This window comes from Juglans microcarpa x Juglans regia, chromosome 3S (genome assembly GCF_004785595.1).
Source record: "Juglans microcarpa x Juglans regia isolate MS1-56 chromosome 3S, Jm3101_v1.0, whole genome shotgun sequence".
In the NCBI taxonomy this organism is placed as follows: Eukaryota; Viridiplantae; Streptophyta; class Magnoliopsida; order Fagales; family Juglandaceae; genus Juglans; species Juglans microcarpa x Juglans regia.
In genome coordinates, this window is record NC_054599.1 from 10,994,820 (window position 1) to 11,016,811 (window position 21,992).

The 21,992-nt window shown below is 37.3% G+C and overlaps 1 protein-coding gene across 2 annotated transcripts in view; it reads right to left on the reverse strand.

Annotated features, from left to right (window-relative positions):
• The window catches only part of LOC121258195 (NADH dehydrogenase [ubiquinone] 1 beta subcomplex subunit 7-like), a 29,454-nt gene extending 8,644 nt beyond the window's left edge, over positions 1-20,810 (reverse strand). Inside the window, exons 1-2 of one of the 2 annotated variants that reach the window (XR_005939358.1) lie at positions 20,801-20,810; positions 6,571-7,029 (exon numbers count right to left, since the gene is read on the reverse strand). Coding sequence is in view for 1 of the 2 variants with exons in the window: in XM_041159588.1 (XP_041015522.1) it covers positions 6,590-6,901 (312 nt within the window). In the remaining variant the exon portion in view is untranslated. Of the gene's footprint in view, positions 1-6,570; positions 7,030-20,800 lie in introns of those variants that run through there. The other variant, XM_041159588.1, reaches the window with a different exon arrangement.
• Positions 20,811-21,992: the final 1,182 nt, after the last annotated feature.

Below are 21,992 nucleotides of genomic sequence, written 5' to 3' on the forward strand. Positions count from 1 at the left end.
AAGCCTTTTTAATTCTCTAGTTCTTTTCTTAGCTGAATTGACCTCACTGGGTGAGCTAGAATGGGTCTATCCAGCCTCTATGCTGCAAGGAGAGCTATGAATTGGTCCTCAAAACTGTCACACAAGATCCCCACACAATGTTGAATCTCCTTTGCTTTGTGTAAGACCCATTCTAAGACCTGGATATTGTTGTTGTTGCTTGGGTGTAGAGAAAATAGTATAGTAGGTTCTTCCATGTATACCACTTCACTGACCATAGGACTTGTTTGTACATCACCCATCTAGTCTAATAAGACAAAACACAACACCTGCCAATACAATACCTCAACCCCATTCGAGTCAAACTCTACCAACACATTGTCTAGAATTTCCCTTTCCCCCGTGATACACACTTCACAAATCCCTTCCTCAATTTTCACATTTCCCAAACTCAATATACCTTCTATTTCCAAAGACGGCACTTTCTATCTGAAACCAATGTATTATCGTCGATTTCGACAGCCTAGGCAATGATTTTTACGTAAAAAACCAGCCCAGCTTCTATTGTTCTTGTTGTTGGCACTGTTGCCACCACCCCATCGACCAAGATACCGGCCATAGGCTCACCTTCATCCGGTGTAACGTGGGCTCCGATGGTTTTTTTTGCAATTCTGAAGGAGGACCCAATTTCAAAGATTGAGTTACCCGAGTGTTTGACCCACCATCGCCGGGCAAGATGGCCTATTAGGTTATGGGCTTTTGTGATAATCCGGACCTAGTTAGATTTCATCGGTATTATTTTTCGTTGCCTTAATATTATCTTAGGGCCATGAAAATTAGGTCTAGATTGATAAAGGCCTTGGACCTATAGTTTAACATCCAAAGCCCAAGAGAAAGGGCAACTCAAACCCTAGCATTTTCGGCCAACTCAGTGGGCTTGAGCCCAAAAACCCTAGAAAAGCCATAGGGACATGCCCAAACCATGATACTTGAGCCATTTGTCACGCATGTAAGGCCCATGAATCTAGACATGATAGTGGGCTTAGGGGAGAGAGAGAAGAGTGTTTGGGAAGCCAAGGGAGGCATGCACACCTACCCTAGTGACAAGTCATTGGGCTTGCCACATGTCACTCATGCATGGAGGCTTCTAGAAGGGAAATCATGAAATTCACCTAGAGGAGGCCAAGGGCCACTCGGCCAACGCGCCCCACATCCACCAAGAACCCCATCTCACGCCACTTGTCAATTGTAGAGAGTTCCAAGAGATCTTACATGGGGAATGACACTTTGGGAAGACCAAGAGTTGATTTCCTAAGGATTTGCATGGAGAACAACAAGAGACTTTCAGATCCCTAAGCCACACGACCACTCAAAGGGTATTTTCAGACATTGTGCCATTTGTCATTCATGCATTGGTGAAGGAAAGATTCTAGAAGAAGCATCACACGAAAATTACTATTGTAACCCTAGGGTTTCGGCCACCACATCCAATCACTTGCCACATGTCATGTTTAGAGTTTCTAAGAGGCATAGGAAAGTGGGAGTCACCTATGGAATATGCATAGGAAGAAGAAGGTTCTTACTTGGGGGAGAGTACGGGTCACGCATGGGGAAGGGGAGAGGCACCATGGGGAAGAGGAAAGATCCTCATGAGGAAAAGAGAGGGGGACGGCACTTTGAGGGACTCCACACACCAATGCCACTTGGCATGCATGCAACACCCACTTTCTTGGGAAGATGAAGAGGCTTTGAGGTAAATTACACAATTGCACATAGGATTCATTGAACCTGGATGTTGGAGAGGGGCTTAGAGGGCATTAGGGTTTCAGCCAAGGGAAGAAAAGGAAGAGTCATGCCACATGTCCAACATGCATTGGCTCTTGATTGACCAATTGGCTTCAATGAGGTAGGCTATATAAAGACCACATGCCATACAACCACCCCTTTTCTTCTTGTTCATTTTTGGATTTCTAAAGCATTCTCTCTACTCCATCTCTCTCACGCCACTTAGAGAATTCTCCAAGTCCAAGCACCATTTTCCCACACTTTCCTTCCAACCAAACAACGACCATACACTCTCTACACTCGAGGGAAGGCCACAGTTTTAGGAGAAAATCCACAGTAAGAACATTACACTTCGATTCCTTTCTTCTCACAATCACACACGCCTATTCCAAGGCATAGAAGATCTCAAAGTGACTTTGAGATTTCGAAGAACACACTCACACACACGGGTTTAATGGGCCATTTCATCTTTAAAATGACCTAAGGTTTCCAAGGAAGGGAGACCGAAAGTTTGAGGATCCAAATCCTCAAACCAATCGGCCATATCACTTGAACATCTATTATGAGTTCGTGACCTAGCAAGGGTCAAGTAAACTCAAAGGTTTCATCTTCTAGAAACCTATGGACAGAATATTTGAAACAGGCACTTCGGGCGAAATGACCAACCCTAGTTGTCCCTTGACACACGCACACACGGATTAGGGTTAAACCCTTGTTCTAACAAGTTGTATCGTCCATCACAGCTTGCTAGCATTTTCTTTGAAGGACTTTTGTAAGTAAACTCTCAACCTAGTTTCGGTTAACATATGTATATGTTTGTATGAATCCTTTCTTTGATTAATAATGCATTGTTTGTTATTCTATGATTATTTGATCGAATATTTTGTTGTGAGTTGTATAAGAACATGCAAAGACTATGTGTTTCAGCTTGCACGTTTGTATTGCCATGATTTACATGTGTATATGTTTTAGAGTGCATGATGCCACATTAGGGTTATATGTGTAACAATGTTTCGGCATTTCATGATGAGTTGCCATGATTTCATGCTCCGATTATCTTTGCCATGATCTTAGGTTATTATGCTTCGAATTTGGTTCATGTTAAGATTGAATTTTTACATGTTAATATGCCCTATGAGTTTCAGCCAAGCCTTGTTTGTCTATGCTTGGATGGTTTGTTTTTGTATTTTATCATGCCATGATTCGAATGTGTTACGCTTGATTATTACATGCACGACATTTCATACGTCACATGTCAAGTGTAAGAAAGAGTATGTTTTAAGTCTCATGTCGCATGCATTAGGGTAAATGATTTCTTCAAAGTGTCTAAAAATGTTTTATCACGGCCCCAAATGCTAGGAAGGGAGAATGTCCTGGTGAAATTCCTATGTCCACTCTGGAGTGCTTAAGAATGGAGTAGTAACCTCTAGATATAACCCTAACTCGCTAGGGTTAACAGTGGGTACCGGCCTACGACAAGTGAAAGACAAGTTAATGCATTTCATGTACAGATCAGGTTCATGTTCATTTTAGTTACGTATGCATTTATGAGTATGCATATTTTTTACGAAACCTTATGTTTATTATGTTTATTGTATGATGTGTTGTTTATTGAGTATTCGACTCATTTTTGTATATTTTTATATTTAACCACCTCAGGTGATGATCTTTATGAGAATGAGACTGCAGGATAGTACTTGACCCAGGGAGGTGAGGTAGACGCTTAGACAGTTTATGTCATGCTCAATTTTAATGATTTAAAGTTTAATAAGTTATTTTGATGAGTACATGAGACTTTATTGATTTTAAATAAGTGCTTCCATAGACTCTCTTTTGTATTTTAAGTATTTAATAAAGATTGGCTTGTTTATTTATGGAATCTTTCGTATATGGTGCTTCATTAAGAAGAAAAATTTTAACTCAAAGTTTAGTAGCACACCAATTTCCCAAGAACCCAAAAAACTAACTTCATTGGGGAGCGGGGTGTTACAGAGAGAGAGTGAGAGAAACCCAAGGGTTGCTAAAGGTGTATATAGGTGCCTTAAAGTGAAGAGCATTGCAGATAAAAATTTTTCTTACACATAAAGGACATGTTTTTTTTAATATGAAAACCTGTAAAGGACATGTAACCTAGTGCACCTAAAACACGAAAAGTACACGCTTTTTTCAAAGCGCTAAGTATTGAAATGCACCATTTAAATAATGAAACTCCTTTCGTAATTGCTCAACGTGTAGAGCACCAGAGGAAAAATGCTTCCTAGCCATGAAGCAAAGCACATGTAGTTAAGTTGACTTAAAGCACAAGGTCGTCTATGGCATGCTAAGAACAAAGATCCTTGTGAGCTTTTGCGAAATAATGCTTTGGGTTTTCTCATAGAATTATGTAGAACCCTAAAATCCAGTCTCAATTTTCCTACTAGAATTGCAGAAGTTCCATCATTTATGGTTTCAGATTACCTTGTCCATAATATGTCCAAATGCAATTGCAAAAACCTTCAAATTGAGACAGGGTTGGGGTGTTAGAAGGCCAATTTGAATGATGATCTAAACTCTCCTTGAAACCACAAAATAAATTTCGAAGTTGTACATGGACAAAAGTAAGAAAAACAAACTTGCTATCTACTACCATGAAACATTGACCTTTCAATATAAAATGATCCTCAAATTGGGTCGTTAACAATGGCATCGCATTATCAAATGGCATTAACCATGAATTATGAATGTTAGAATTCATGGATAATGGAATCGCAAAAATATGAAATGATGCAAAACTTATCAAATGTCACTACCCATGGATTACAAAAATTAGAATTCATGGACAATGAAATAACATAAATGAGAATTGTAAGACCAAGATATAGAAACTCAATCCCCATTGACATAACTTATACCCTCAACTTATGCCCAAATGGGGGGCATGCTTTTGTATGCATCACTAAACGCTATTTTTGACAATATGATTTCATACCACCTAACATCTCCTACTCAAACATGCTCCACCCTGACATTTCTCCAGCATGCTGATAGAAAGAGTGGTAGCACCACCAGCACTTTCTACCCTATACAACCGTGATCTGACAATTAACAAAAATAATGGCTGGAGATAAAAAGGGTGGTTTTTGTAAGAATACCTAGTCAACCTGCCCCTAGTGGTGTACTTACACAGAGTGGAGGAAGATTTTAGTGCTAGAGGTAGGTGGGTTGGGGCTGGATCTTCAAAGACAGGAGAGGGGGGGGGGGGGGGGGGGGGGGGGGGGGGGGGGGGGGGGGGGGGGGGGGGGGGGGATGGACCATCTATTTTGACCAAAAAATGAGATTGATGTAGTGATTCTTTCCTAAAGAGAAACATTCAGCATTTGTTCCTTCTAAGGTACCCTTGTTGTCCATAATAATAACCCATTTCTGTGGCAGAATATTTGGCAAACAGGTTCTCTTGAGAGCAGACTTCTTTGCTTCAATGGCCCCTTTAGCAAAGATTCTTACTATGGAAAATTTAAAGAAGATACATCATGTTGATTGTTTAGTGCTATATGGGTAACAAAAGTGGGTAGTCCGTCAATCTTCTGCTTCATTGTGCAACTGCAACTGCAATGTGGAATAACTTTTTAAGGCAAATTGGTTTGACTTGGGTCACACCCAGAACAGTTGTGGATCTATTTTATGCCTAAAGAGGGTTAAAAGTGGCAACCTCCAGACAGCAATTGTGTGGAAGATGGTTCCTACATGCCTCATTTGGTGCACTTGTGGATCAATTTCATGGCCTAAATCTAAACAAACTTTCTTGTTTTATTTTCTTCTTCTAGATATGTCTCTTTTGTATACTTCCTATCTGCTTGTTTTGCACACAACAATGAAGAATTATTATTTACAATAAATCATTCCTAAAACGAGGTTAATAAAATGAGGTTAATCTTCAGTCCAGCAAGTTTGGGCAGTTTTTTAAACAGAACAGACTTTGGGGGACGACCAGCCATTCAGGTAGCAGTTGAACCAGGCCATTCTGTTGTTTGGAACCAGCTGAAACAATCAGTGTAATCAACAAAAGCAAAAACTTTTAGGCCAATTAATCAATTCCTATCTTCAATGCTTTTGTTAAATACCCAACCATTGATCCAAAAGCCCTAGGACTGTTGGATATTAATTTGGTTAAACCTTTAACCCTCAAGATCATAACATTCTATCACGCTTCCGAATCTGACGTCCACGGCAGTCCACTCTATCAACATTGACTTGGTGGTAGCCCTTTCCTTTTTGGCAACTTCACTCATCTATCAATATTCAATGACTTAACACTATGCTCATACATAGCACCAAAGCATTTTAATACAACCTATAGGTCGCCCCCTCCTGGACTTGAACTCATGATGCGATCCCTACTCTGATACCAATTGTTAAAGACCCAATCATTGATCCAAAAGTCCTAGGATTGTTAAATATTAATTTGGTTAAACATTTAACCCTCAGGATCATAACAGCTTTGAATAACATTACCTTAATTATCAAATAAAAAAAATTAACACACAAAACCTAGACTAAACACGAATCACCATTAAGAACACGACAGCGTAACCATCAAAATCTTAATCAATCAATCGGTTTCTCACAAAAGATAACAACAGAATCCAACAATAAATCACCCACAACAACTCCCTATATAAGCCAAAAACCCATTAATTAGTAGACTCCATATACAAAAACACCTGAATTTCCACAACCAAACCCTAGATTACAAACCTATGAATTGAAAATGTGTAAAAAGACATATGGAGAAGACAACAAAGTATTGTAGGATTCAGATTTACTAACCCATTTCGGATATTCTAGTCTAAGAAGCCTGGGCAGTTTTGGGAATGAGAGGAAACGGCTGTTTCTTCGTCTGCTGTTGCTTCAACTTGGCCTCTTCTTCACGGATCTTCTGCATCTTGAGCATCCGCTCCATGACGAGTTCGTACTCGCACTTCTCGTAGGAGTGGCGCTCGGTCTCGCACTTCCAGGGTAGGTATAACTCGGATTGCCTGCACTTGTTGAGTGGGATCAGAAGGTGGGCGCATTGGTCTCTGTATGGAAGCGGGACCTTCGCCTCCACCATCTCAGCCTGCGTTGCGATCATTTTCTTCGAAGATCCCTCCACTTCCATGGCTTTGCTAAATTGTTTCTGTTTGTTTGGGTGCTCTGGGAATTGTTACTTCGCAGTTCGCTGTATGCTTCGGCTACTCCTGTTCGAGGCTTTTCTACCGAATGGGCGCTTCGCTGGTGGCCTTTGGGCTTGTTTTGGGCTTTGGCTTTTGGTAAAGAGTTACACCGTGCCGCCCTTGGTTTTATTTTTTTTTTATATTTTTTTAATATATTTAAATATTTTTAAAAAATAAAAAAAATATACTAATATATTTAAAATCACTTCTTTAATCACTAAGTAAAGAAAAAAAAATTTGACCAGCGATCAAATTGAGCAGTCATAGTGGGGCGGCATAGTAGACTTTCTCTTTGATAAATATGCCGTTTATTACCATATTAGCAGTGGGATTACGTGCGAGATACGTTTGTTCCATATTATTATAAAATAAATTACTCTAAAATATAAATATTCAGTATAGAAGATGAAAATTTAATAATAAGGTCTATAAAGATAATATAGCTCATTTCAGTTAAAAACTACTAATTCAAACAACAATAAGTTTAACCAATCTATGACTCAAACCCAGAACCTTCAATCTCATGAAGTATTGATTAAACTGAATCATTGCATATTTTATACATCTAGAACCAATATATTTCAATTATTTCATGACATTATTATTGGTTTTAGATAGAAAAAATAGTTAAGAGGCATAAATCCGAGTTGTGAATTAAATTGGTTAATAGTATGATTTATGCTTAATTTTATAACTTGTGATTTAATTGAATAATGTTTCTTCACATGCACAACACATATTTGATATTCTATTCTTCATTTTTATTTTTTTTCAGGTTTCTATTCTTTTTTAGGCCAATAAATGCACAACATTAACAGACCAAAAATGGAAAAGCAACGTCTTTACAAACAAATGAAGGACCCCTTCAATCCCATTGTGCACGTTTTACCCATTCAACATTTCTAGATGCCTACCAATAAACTATTCTGCAGTATAATTCAAGAGAAGCTCAAATAGATGAAGTATATGGGTTGCAAAATATAAAAGTAAAAAGAAGAGTGGGCTGGCCAAAAAAAAGCAGCAACTTTACTTGAAAAAAGCAGAGTTTTGCGCAGGGGTATTGATGGAAAACATAAGTGTCAAACATAAAATAATGTTTATTACAGTTATATATCTATAGCCTCTTTTAAGTATAAGGAAATATTTGTTTCAATTATTCTCTTCTACTTACTATTTAGAAAAAAAAAAATTGGAAGTTCATGTAAAAAATATATGCTTCCCTTCTCATATTTTACACTTCTCTTCTAAAAAAGCGCCTTAATCGTATCAAATACAAGAAGTATTCATTGTTTGCATACTCTATACTATCTGAGCCCGGCACCCTAATGTACACTGCAAAACTATTTTTTTTAGGGCTCTATTTTGTGGGATGTGGATGAGTTTTCATCTTTATATTTGTATGTACAATGTTATCCCTGGTTGCATTTTGGCATGGGGGTTTTGCAACGAATAATAATCTTCATAGTTAGCTAATTTTGTCACTTTGAATATTGCATATGCAAAGAAGATCCAACAACCTTAGGTTTGTCTTACAATGTATAATGATTGGGGTGCATTCCTTGTTGCATGCTATGATTGATAAAGATTGTCAGGCTAAAAGATTCACTAGCACTAAGTAAAAATTTGAAAACCTGATTCCGAATCTGATTTTGCTCTAACTCCAACATAATGGAGTCGGAATCAGAGTCGGAGTTGAATGTGTTGTTAGGCCAACTCTGACTCTAATATGATCTGACTTTATGCTCAAACTCCAACTCCGACTTTGCCCTCTAACTAAATTTGGAAACTTGATTTCGAATCTAATTTTGCTCTAACTCCAACATAATGGAGTCGGAATCAGAGTTGAAGGTGCTGTTGGGCCAACTCCGACTCCGATATTGTACATATATTATAAAAATATGTGCTTATCTATATATTTATCATATATACTATTATAGTTATATAGTTATATAATTAGATTTTATATAGTTAAATTCAATAATATACTAGTATGAGCTAGTTATTATAAAATAATATACTTATACTATAAAAAATAGACTAATAATAGTTTAGTATATGTAAACATCATAATATTATAACTATATATAATCAAGTATATAAATAAGTTAGACATTAATACTGAAATAAGTCTAATATACTAAGCTAATAACAAATAATACTAATTTATTAAAATATAATAACATGTAATTAGATACTAGAAATAAGTCTAGTATAAAAATAAGTTAAATACTAGTATAATATAATAACATGTAATATTATAGTATAGAAATAAGTCTAATATAATAAGTTAATAATATAATATTATAGTATAGAAATAAGTCTAATATAAGAAGTTAATAATATATAATAATTATAATAACATGTATTTAGACACTAGAAATAATACGAAATACTATAGTATTATAACATGTAATTAAAACTATAGTACTATAAGCCTAGTACAAAAATAAGTTAAGTATTAGTATAGAACTAAATCAACTGTAAATGATTTAGTTTTAGTTTTTAATTTTTGAAAAAATTAAAATTTGAAAGCTAACAAAAAATTATTTTTTAAAAATGAGATAAATATGAAGCTAAAAAAATCTTAAAAAATCCCATATTCGACTCTACGTTAACTCCGTTCTGAAAAGTTAGAGCCGATCGAAGTCTACACAAATCGATGTCATAGTTAGAGTCAGAGTTCAGATTTAAACTCCGACTAAATCCGTGCTCACCCCTAAGATCCACCATGAGATAAGAGCTCTTGTGGCATTGACAAGGAAATATTAATAAGTTTCTCTTATGTAAATATTGAATTCTACTTATTATGAACGTGTTTTGCACCGCTGCTAATAGACTCAGTCAACCTGCACTACAAGAAACGTAAGGGCTCAGTGGGTAGTGTAACAACCCGATCCTAAATTAGGCCATAAAATTAATTTTATGTATTTTCATATTATTTTAATAATTATATTATTGTTATTATTATACAATGATCAGTTTATCAAATTCTATGTCTTTAATAAGTTGTTCATTTTTAATCTGGATTATTATTACTATTATGATTATTATTATTTATTAATAAGATAAATGTAGTTAGATGCTTTAAATTATCGTCATATTCTCTATCTCTTCTCTGATCTATAACCAACTCTAAGTAAGCACGTTGATCACCCTCTCTCATCTTTAAATTTCCTATTCTCCCTCGATAGCAGTATCCACGCAACAACCTTCATGAAACTGCCCAACAACCAAACCAACAATGTTACAATAGCCGACCCGCAAACCACCACCTAACGCTGTCGAGCCCTCTTCTGCACCACAAAAACCACCACATTTGGCGTTACCCATGAACCCAGCTCATTCCATGTTGGCGGAAGACATCAACATTACAAACCAAGTTACACAACAACAACCAGTTGGACCTGCAACCCAACAGAGTGACCAAGAACTCAATCAGCTACCTGACACGGCCCCTCCACCTCCTCGAACTGCCCAGCATCATTGCACCCACTCTAGAGCAACATCTCTCACATCAGATCTCAGTCGTCGTCACACCAACTGCTCCACACAGATGTGAAGCTTGAAGCTGAGTTTTGCCAACCCCATGCCTACATTTAGCATGCAACAAACCTCCCACCGCCACCCAACCACCGTGAACCTCCCTTACACCCACACCACAACGATGCCAAACACCATGGAAACCACCCCCAAAAGCCACACTCACAGCCATATTTATCCACCCAAAAATAGAGCAAGCAACTCGTCCTCCTCCACTATGAATGCACTACTGTGAGGCCACCTAGATCCATTGCATCTCAATCTCTACCACGTGCCACAAAGGAACTCGAATAGCTCCTAAGTCTCGACACAGGGCACCATACCCATCGTGTATCCCACCACCACGCCACGGAGCACGTCGATAGCCGGCCGTCGTAATCCTCAACTTAGCCACCTAGGCTCTATCACTCTCTACCCCTATCTTGGTAAGCCACGCCGATCTCTCTCTCCTTCTTCCTCCACCAATTTTCTTGACCTAATAGGTCACTCTGCTACCCATAAATTTGTAGACTCAGATCCACTGTCGTATGGCGTTCCTTTCTTCCTCGGTGAGTCACACACCTCTCTGTCGCACAACCCTCTCCTCTGGAGAATTCTCTATTGTTCTTAGAAGCTTTGGTTGCCTTTTTATTTGGTCTTCCCTTAGTATAAATTTATAACCATAGGTGTAGAGTTATTAATGAATATGTCATTAAACCCTTTGTCACGTGGTATTTCCGGAAAGCACCTGGGAGTCCTTTTTAAATGATTTTAAGTTATTGCCCTTAGTATGTAAGTCATGGCAAAATACATTTTGGCTTGGGTTGGGCTTGACTTTTAATTAAGCTTATGTTTTGAATTGGGTTGGGCTTGATTATGCTTTTATAGAAAATCATTGTATATTGTTTTACATGACCTTGATTTTACTTGGAAAAATCATTATGTTTTCAAGTATTAATTTATACAACCAAATTACAATAGTAATTCATAAGAGTTTAATTATATTTTAACAATAAAATTATGATTAAGCCTATTTACAAAACGAGTTTTCCACCGTTATTTAATAAATTTAGATAAAATATAATTTCCATTAAATTATATATTTTAAAGGTAAAGATGTGTTATTATTATTTATATAATATTATTATTTATTAATTTTAGTGTATGACAGAATATTTATTAAATTATTCTCCCTAGTATGAATTTAATTAAGTAGAATATTACAACACGTTTTTCTAAAAACGCTAGTGACGATTCGTACTTCGTATAGGTTATGAACTACGAAGTAAAATTCAGAAAGCAATGCAACGATATAAATAGCTTGATCATAAATTAGGATTAACATATGTTAGTTAGTTTAGATAGATTATTATTAAAGTACTTTGTTGGAAGCCACTTTTTATATACCACGCATGTCATGATTTATACAAGCATGTCATTCGTCATAGTACATGATCATGTTAACTCTATACCATGTTTGGTCCAATATTTTATAATCATGTACGTATTATGTATGTCATACATCTCACGTTGCATAAGACACAGAAGCTTTCTTATGTATAAGTGCAAGATCAGTTAATAAGATGACCATTCAGATGTATGGTACCAATGTGATTCATGGGTAGATGTGTAAACTATGGACTTAAGTGTGCTCCACCATAGTATGCCAGATGTACCAGCCACCAAAAAACTCAATGGATGAATTTCTTTAGACCTTAGTAATGTCACGAAATCCCAAAAGGATTTCACAAATCAAGCGACCGATTCGGTTTTAGTAGTCAGCATAGTCGGATCCTGGCCTACTATGGTGACAAAGTTTTCTTTTTATTTATTGAAGGCACTTAGGAGTATATTTTGGTAAAACGAATTGCACCATTAGTTTCAGATGAATATTTAAGATTTTATGGTGTAATAGTACCCTTCCTGTTTTCTAGATGAATAGTATTCGGGAGTGCCTTTTGATTTAATCAACACAGTTAGGAGTCAAATTTTGCGAAACAAATTGCACTACTAAACTCATATGATTATTTAGGATTCTATGGTTGTGACCAACCACTCATTTTCTCTCTATTGGTCACGAGTCTTGCCTTTGAGTTTTAGATCTTGAAGTTGTGTTTTAAATTGGCAGTTGATTTTTAAATGGAACCCAGTATTTTAAAGTCTTTGAAATATTTTAAATGTCCAAAATCATTTTAAATGGGATAAATTTTAATATTATTGAACCAAACCAAATTTTTAAGTAAGCATCTTTATATTTTGGAGCCCCGAAAATAATATAGTTTTAGAAAATCATTTTATTTAAGTGATTTTAGTTCTTTAAGAGTATTATTTAATATTCATTATTTTATTTTATGTTAAAAACTCTACTAATCTAGATGATTTTACTTCTCTTAAAAATATTTAGTAAACTTCATTATTTTATTTTATGATGAAAAATATTATTTTGGGATTAAGAAAACAAAGTTGGATTTTAAATTTAGTTCCATTGCATTTCTATTTCTTTTCCTTTTATTTAGTTAGTTTATTGTCCATGTTTAATCTCCACCGTTGGATCTAGGTTAGAAATCCTAAGATGTAGGGCCTAGATTAAATCTCCAAAAACCCTAACTTTTCCCCACTCTCTCTCTCTCTCTCTCTCTCTCTCTCCAGCTGACACCCCGTAGCCCTCTCTCTTCTCTCATAGCTCCTTCCCTCACGACACATGCCCACTGCCGCCACCATGATCTCCAGCCACGACATTGCCGTCGCCAGCCGACTAGCCTTTCCTCCCTTTCTTCCCCATGCCTTCTCACCCTGTAGATCCCCCTCTCTCTCCATCTCCCAATGACTCTTCTCCCCCTCACAGCCCCTTCTCACGGCAAGAACATCAATGACTCTCTCCTTCGATTTCTCTTTGTTCCCACCATCATCACGCCACAAGCAACTCACGGATGCAGCTGAAGCAGAGGAAGCAACGACAACACCAAAAGCCACAAATCCACCGTGAACAACAACAATTGCGAGTAGCAACACCGCCCATTAGAAGCCACCCCACGGTCACTCCTCCCATGTCTCATAGCTAGCCACCTGAAATCGAGGTCTACCCCTAGAACCCAATGCCTCGAGCTCCATTTCTCAGCCACTCAGTTTTAGTATACCTCTCCTCTTTGTTTAAATTAAATTATGTTATTAGTTGCGATTGAGGATTAAGTATAGATGTGTATGGTGTTGTGTAGAGTACTTGGGCAGATTTATATTTAATTTATTTATCGAATGTGTTGGATGTGGTAGAGTGAGGAGAACGAGATATGGTTTGTGAAGTTGTGAAATTGTGTGAAGTGCTAGAAGCAAGTGTGTGCCTGTGCTGAAGGTGTTGGATGTGTGGTTTCTGAATGTTGAGTGGATTGATTTATGCATATTGAATGTAATGTGAAGTTTATATGATTATTTGGTTGTGTGATTGATTTGTGTTGTGCTCAAGTGATAGATGGATGGAGTATGTGTATCTTTGTATCAATTGAATATATGGACAGATTTTAAGTTTAGTCTTTAGTTTCACTTATATTGGATGTGTGAGCACAGGAGTAATTTCTAAATGCATGATTATGTTTGAATTGGACTATATTTATAATTGGATTGTGTTGAGATGCTTGTGGTGAATATATGAAGTTGGATGGATTGTCTTGAAGTGTTGGGATGAGATGATGGAATTGTAATGGAGTTGAAAAGCATGATGATGATGTTGGTTGTTAAATGGACCTATTTGTTTATATTAAATGTATTGAGTATAGATGGAGCTTGTTAAAACAAATTAGTGATTTAAATCGATTGTATATTGATTTTAGGTGATAAAAATGGTAGAAAATTGATTGGTATAATATATTGGACATATTTGTATACTTTGAATGTATTATGTATGGATGACATTTGTGAAAATAAGTGGATACCTAGATGGATAATATGTTGATCTTAGGTGATAAAGGGGTATGACACAAGTATGTTTGGTGGATCGCATGTGTGTATTTGGTGGATTGTATTGGTATGATTAGTTGGCTTGTGTTATGCATTTGGATGTGAGGAAGTGAATTGGGATTTGGGTTAATGTGGATTGGATTAGGTACGAGAGAAGGGTATTGTTTAAGAACTGGTATTGTGACTGCATTTGGGTTTTATGGTAAAGTGAGATTAAGTTGTAGGCTCGTGAATAATGGTTGGAGATTAAAAAGAAGCATGGAAGCTCAATTTATTAGTTAGAAAATGAAGTCGGGATTTCAGATTCATAGTTAGGCTTAAAATGTATGGCAAGGGTTATACTTCAAGGATTGGATGATGACATGTGTAAGTGAAATGAGATGGATATTTTGAATACCTAGAGGTGTAAGTTTGTACAATTAGGAATCTTATGGAGGGGTATGCAAGTAAAGAGATAATGGAGGTTATTTGGACAATGATTAGTCTAAGAGGGAGATGTCTAAGTAAAGAACCAGTTGGAGGTTAAAGCCAAGAGGGAGAGAATGGACTAAGAGTTAAGGATAGTTTTATTATGGAAGTTCTACATTTAGTGTTCTTGTAAATGAAAAGGAAATGACGAAAGATTGTGAATGCATGTAGGTTACCATCTGACATGCACATGAACGAACTAGATAAAATGTGCATAGCATTGAGTCCAGGTAAGTATTACGTTCATGCTCTTCTAGAGTTTTCTAACGATATGAAAATAAAAAAGAAATGTTTTATTTATGAAAATGAAATAAATGCTTTTATGAGAAAATCATTCTTTTGTGAAATGAAAGAAAAGAAATGTTTCTTAGAATGGAAATGATTTATGAATCTATGCTAAGGTATTAAGGTTTCAGTATACGTATGTAATGACCTTCTTTGGTAGCCCATTTTTATGCACCCCAAAAATAGTTGTATGCATGTGAATGGATGCTATATGTAGTATGTATTGTATGTATCTTCCACAAAATGAATGATGAGGTTTTATGCTTTATGATTATGAAAAGTTATTTTATGAAATGAAATGAACTTAAGAAAAGGAAAGGAAAGAAAATGACTAAAAAGAAATGAATGTTTTAATGTATGAAACATAGTTCCATAGTTGTTTTATGTTTAATAAGATATTCTAACCTTTATAAATATCTCGTTTTAGTTCACACTATTTCACGCTACTTTTTATGTCATGCGCAATCAATGTAAGTTAACCTCTAACTTACTTCCGTTGTATTTATGTATTTGTCGTAGTATGACTCCATTACATTATTGTCACTCATGATTATTATAAATTATTATAACATGTCATGCCATGTCATTTATCACAGTTCATACTTAACTATTACATGCCATGATGTGACGTGTCATCTGTTACAAATTCATTGTCACATATCATGAATACCATATCATTTGTTACAAGTTTATTTGTCACATGCCATGAATGTCACATGATGAGTGTATAAAAGTGCACTCTAAATACCTTATTATTGTACTAAAATACTAAAATGTGAATAGAAATCATAAGAATTAATATATATTCTTAAATTGAGTTTCTATTTACTTTGGGATACTCCTAAGCAAATAAGGATAATGATGGAGTTTGAGATTAATTCGGATTGGAGTCCAAAATGCGCTAAGAGACAGCTTGGATATACTTTAATATTTTGATCGTAACTTTCCACTCACAAATCGGATTAATGCGATTCTTGATACGTTGAAAAACTATCTCAAAGGGTTACAAATTTTTCTCAAATAAGGATTTCTAAATTTGAACTCTTGAAGCAGATCAATGGCTACCAAGATGAGTCCTAAAATTTAATTTATTTGTTTATGCGGGAATCATGAAGACATTAGGGTTTCTTTCATACCCTATATAAGCATATCATTAGCACGAAATTGTGGAGTTTTTGAGAGGAGGAGACACACTTCTAGAGAAGAAAAAAATAACATTTTTATTATTTAGTTCTTCTATGGAGAACTAAATCTAGGGTAAAGTGTAGGGCAAAAATTGATCGGTGAAAAGATTTTGATTTTATTTCAATTCATAAATTAAGCTTTATTGTTTAAGAATTTAGGACTCAATTCTCTATTTTTTTTCGATATTATAAGTTTGAGATAATTATATTAAATCTTGCTATAGTTTAATTTTGTTGAGCTATAGGATTATGAATATATGATTGTGACTTAAATAGGCTTTTCATGCCATTGATGTGATCTTTTTCTGCATTATTCTTTGTGAACATAGTGTCGTCTCTAGATCTGATATTCATTTTTATATATGAAAATTGTGGTTTATAAATGGAGAATAGATTCTAGAATTAAATTTGAAAAAGTAGATGAATATAATGTCATATCTTCTAATTAAGAATTTGGTGCTATAATTCTTAATTGTGTATATTGTTTGGATTGAAAAAGTTAGAGTATTGGATCCGGTTGATGGAAGCCCAAAGCTTTACTTGTCTTTTTATCCGTGGCCTAATCTCATTTTAATTACGTGTTTTAGGTAGAATTTTCAGATTAATATCATATTATAATTTAATCTTTTCTTTTAAACTTACGTCTTATTGTGTTTCTTTCGACTCTTGTGAATCGACACTCTGAACTATACTATAATACCACGTACTATTTTGGGCGTAATCATCACATTATCTGTTACACATTTACCTTTTACATATCATGAATGCTATATCATTTTTATTGTACATGTTTATCTATTACATGTCATAGTTACATATCATGAGTCACACGAGTCCATTATGAAATATTCTCCAAGCCTAGTCATGTTACGTCCACGTACAGTCAAGTTATTTTTTAAATCATTATTAAAAAGTCATGGTAATCCCCTGAGACAAAACTACACTATCATGGTAACCCCATGAGACAAGAACATTGTGGTAACTCCATGAGATAAGACCATTGTGGCTACTCCAAGAGACAAGGACATCCTGGTAATTTCATGAGACAAGAATACATTTTCACGTTAATTTAGTATGAGTCACTTTATCTTTAAAGTCAGATAATGTCACGTCATTTTTGTTCATGTCATGATGCATCCACACCATTTTACTATTGTGCATGATTATGTATACTGTTGGTAGCTTGGTAATTTACTTTTTTTATAAATCTCACTTGGTAGTCTCAACTACTATTTTTCCTGGAATGATAGACAATGTGTCAGGATCTCGAGGAACCATGCCTGGCAGACTGTACATGCTAAGTTGTCCAAAGTGAGATGATGAGGAACTGATAACTACAATTATTTGCTTTTTTTGGACACAATCTTCGAGATCATAGCTGAGCTACTCACGCAGCTCAACAATTTAGTACAATAGATTTTATTTTGAGACTATATTTATGGTGCACTGTCTCTAGTACTTATATGTTACATAACTTTTAGGCAAGTGTTGTAACCGTTTGAATATCTGTTTTATCATGTAAAATTATGAAGTACGGTTATGTTTTTGGGATATATTATTTATGGTACATAGTATTGCTCAAAGAAAAAATGTATCCACTCCAAATATTGTATGCTAGTTTCATTTTTTAACTGTCATGAATGAGATTATATAACCTTGTGTTGTATGTCCTAATGCTTCAAACTCCATCAAATCCCAAGTGGAATTTAGGGCCATCACACCATAATATTATTAGCGGCTCCTCTTATAGCCAAGGGATGTGGGACCGATGCACAACCTTGCACACATAGTTAAGTGTATTGGCCAGCCAGATAATTCAAATAAGTCAGATAATTCAAGGCAAGCCATGCATAGCATGAGCATATATATGAATGATCATGATTTTAAGTTCTCAGCATGAAATGTTTTATGAGACAATCCTATGTTTATTATCTTTACTTGAGATGGGTTTCTTACAGAGTCTTCGATTCGTTTTAGTTTTATTTCATGTTTTTAACCATTTAGGTGAGGATGATGATGAGTACGAGAATGCAAGCCAGGCTTAGATGGAGCATTTTGATTTAATTCTAGGCTCATTAGATTAATTTATTTATTTTATTAAATTATGAAATATCTTACATGGCTTATTTATGAAACCACGTGACATCCCTAGCTTGAGGGAATGGGGTTTTATAGGTAGGAAGCACTTTCGATGCCTAAGTCAGTATTTAGAATGGTGCAATATGGATTCAATAGGGTTGTACGGAGTTACCTCAAATCACCAGTTGATGTAAGTTATGTAAGCAATTATCCAACTGATAAGGATTGTACAACCACATGATATGCTTCGTTGATTTTGCGATGGTGTGATGTATATCTGACTTCGGTAAGGCAATAACTGTACAAGGAGACATTGTTACCGGTGACAATCTCATATACCTATCCTTAATAGGAAGGCCCAGGATTCCCTCAATAGTACTTGATTTGTGGGCCCTTGCAAGGTGGAATGGGCCTAGTCTGATTGGGGAAATATTTGTCCCTCTAATTACCTTGTAGATTCTTACCATATGAGTATGGTGAGAATTTTCTTTCCTACCCCGCAACGCTCCAGTGACCCGTGTTCATTGTTTGCAGCAATACACGTTCCCATGCTAAGCTTCCACGTCTCTTCACGTAGGGGATCGTGGGATTTGCCCCCAACATTTCCTCTCTGGTGACACTTGTCACTTTCCTACTAAGAGTTGTCCAATAGACACTTTCCTCCTATTTAAATCCCAAATCCTGACTTTTGTCATTTCTTTCCTACTGCTTTCTACTCGTTTCTTGCCTCTTCTTTGAAAACCCTAACTTTTATTTCTCCAATCTTTCTTTTTGTTGCTAATGGAACAAAAGAACACTTCCCATTTATCGTCTCAAGGCTCGCGTTCGTAACATCCCGAGGGGTCTCCCAGAAACCCTAGGGCCTCTAGCCAGAACAACCCTCAGTATTTCAAAGGGTACCATTAGTCTGCAACCACCACCTCGTCGGACTTAGACGCGGTGGAATTCTTATAGAATGCTTGACTCCATCGTCTAGAGCTCGCTGAGGTGCTGTCGGCTCAGAGGGATATGTAGAAAAGGTCGCGTTTTATCCTTCTATGTTTTTTAATAGATTGCAATTTCCATTCTGCCATCCCATTCAGGATGTTCTAGATTATCTTGAGTTGGCCTTTTTGTAGCTCCATCCTAACGCGAAGAGGATTCTCCTATCATGTTACATTGTTTGGTGTCTGGTTCTGGGAGTTGACGATGAGGAGTACCCTGACCTGACCGCCTGGGAGTATGTTTATACCCACAAGATACGATGTTTATACCCACAAGATACGGTGCCATGATGGCAACTTTTGTGGTTTTTGGTCTTGCACCAAATACTGGGTAGGCCACTTGGAACCCCGATTCTCTTGTACTAGGGACTGGTTTAAAAGCTTCTTTTTTTTTTTTTTGGTCAGATTGTGGTTGGGAATTTCCTACTAGCGAGGTTGACTATCAAGAGTTTGTCATCTGAGTCGTGTAGGGGGTCGTTCCTGATGACAAAGAGTTTTATTTGAATTCGTCCGACCAGGAGGGCTCGCTTAAAGAAGGTCTACTCTTGGGTCAAGTGACGCTAGGAAAAAGTTTGGACTGACGCTCTTTTGACTAGAGTCAACATCGACCAGTACTTGGTGATGCTTGATCGATCACGTGTTAGTGGTCGCCACTTTCTGATGGAGTCGTTTGCCTTTTGTTGCCAGAAGAGGCCTTCTAGCACTCCAATGGTGGGGAAGGGGAAGAAACCTCACATTGAGGAAGACGTGGTTTATGCGTCAACCTGAGTTTACAGTCCCCTAGGGTTTGAGTGGGGAGTTCCCCTTCCATTTAGTGGCCCTGGCCACATTTCGCTGGCTTCGTCATTATTGGGGGCTAGTGGATCGATTTGGCATGAACCACCCAGCCCAAACAACATTGATAATATCCTAGACTAGGCGGAGGTCGATTTTGCAATGGTTATGGGTTTTTGAATGTCCTTCACCCGATCCGTGCTCTGCTCCGTCACCCTCATTGGTTCTACATTTTACCCCGCCAGGTGATCAAAGGCTTGCTGAGGACTTTTATTAGGATGAGAAAGAACTTGAGATGACCTTTTTCTCAAGTTCCCCTTCCATTTAGTGGCCTTGGCCACATTTCATGGGCTTCGTCATCATCGGGGGCTAGTGGATTGATTTGGCGTGAACCACCCAGCCCAAACAACAATAATAATATCCTAGACTAGGCGGAGGTTGATTTTACGATGGTGATGGGTTTTGAATGTCCTTCACCCAATCCGCACTTTGCTTCGTCATCCTCATTGGTTCTACATTCTACCTTGCCAGGTGATCAAGGGCTTGCTGAGGACTTCAATCAGCATGAGAAAGAACTTGAGATGGCCTTTTTCTCATGAACCCATTTTGGGTGTGCCCTTTGAAGACATTGTGGAGGTGCCCGCTTCTCTAGATGATGACAACGGGGCATGCACGACCACTTCTTGGGTACTCCCTGAATCCGTTATGGATGCATCATTAGGCGGTGTTAATGGTGGTACCCACAGTCCTTGCTCTATACCCTCCATAGTTTCTACTGGTGAGACGCCAACTCTTCCCTTTGACCCTTGGGGTTTGTCCTAAGACAATCCCATGATCTTGGATCCGAGTAAGGATAAGGTCTCGTTACCTTCATCCCCTTTCAGCACCTCCTCAGAGCTGGAGGTTGCTTTGTTGGTGGTAGTGGAGGAAACCGTGCCATCAACTCCTCACATGGGTGATGTAAAAGCTTTGGGTGAGTAGATGATGGACATGGATCTTCTGCCCCTCCTTTTCCCCCTTCCTCCTACCAGCTTGGGCAGTTGGGAGGCTTGAGCCTGGCCTCTCTGAGAGAAAGGCATGTCTCCTCAGGATTGCCCTAACCCTTTAGATCCAGTCCTTCTGGGTCTGGTCTAGGTGTCAATAATGCCAGGGCTGAGTTTGTTCGCGATACAACTGACAAGTTTAGAAGAATCTTGACCTTAATAAGCTTTATCATTGCTAGTCTTTGGTTTGTTTTCTTTTATCACCCTTCCATTAATCAATTTGTGTTGGTTCATTAGGGAGTTGACTCATTGGCAACTTGGATTGTCAATGAGAGTTCCAAGCTAGAAGAAGAGGTCTGCGCACTGCGGTCTTTTGTTGTTCAAGCCCATTGGGAGGTCATCAAGGTGTGGGTTGAGACAAATGAGGCAGAGGTTGCCTTTGCTCATGTGGACGCCTACTCCCGCTCATTATAGAGGAATGTCTCTGCTCTCTGTGAGGATGTGACCAACCTTTATAATGATTTGTTGAAAGTGAAGAAGGAGATAGCTCGCTACTACCTTGAGGCCAAGCTATTGGAGGAAGAGAGGGATACTGGTTGGGATCAGCTAGCCCACCTGGAGGTGGAGTTGGAGGAGACAAGGAGCAGTGATGCAGGTATGTGGCTACAACAGACGCAGTGGAAGGATCTTGTCCGGACCTGAGCATGGACCTCGACCACCTTCAAGGCAAAATGGAGAATTTCAAGGCTTAACATGAGGTTTCCCATAGGGGTTGAAGAGGATGAGGACAAGTACGTCAAGCTCAATGAC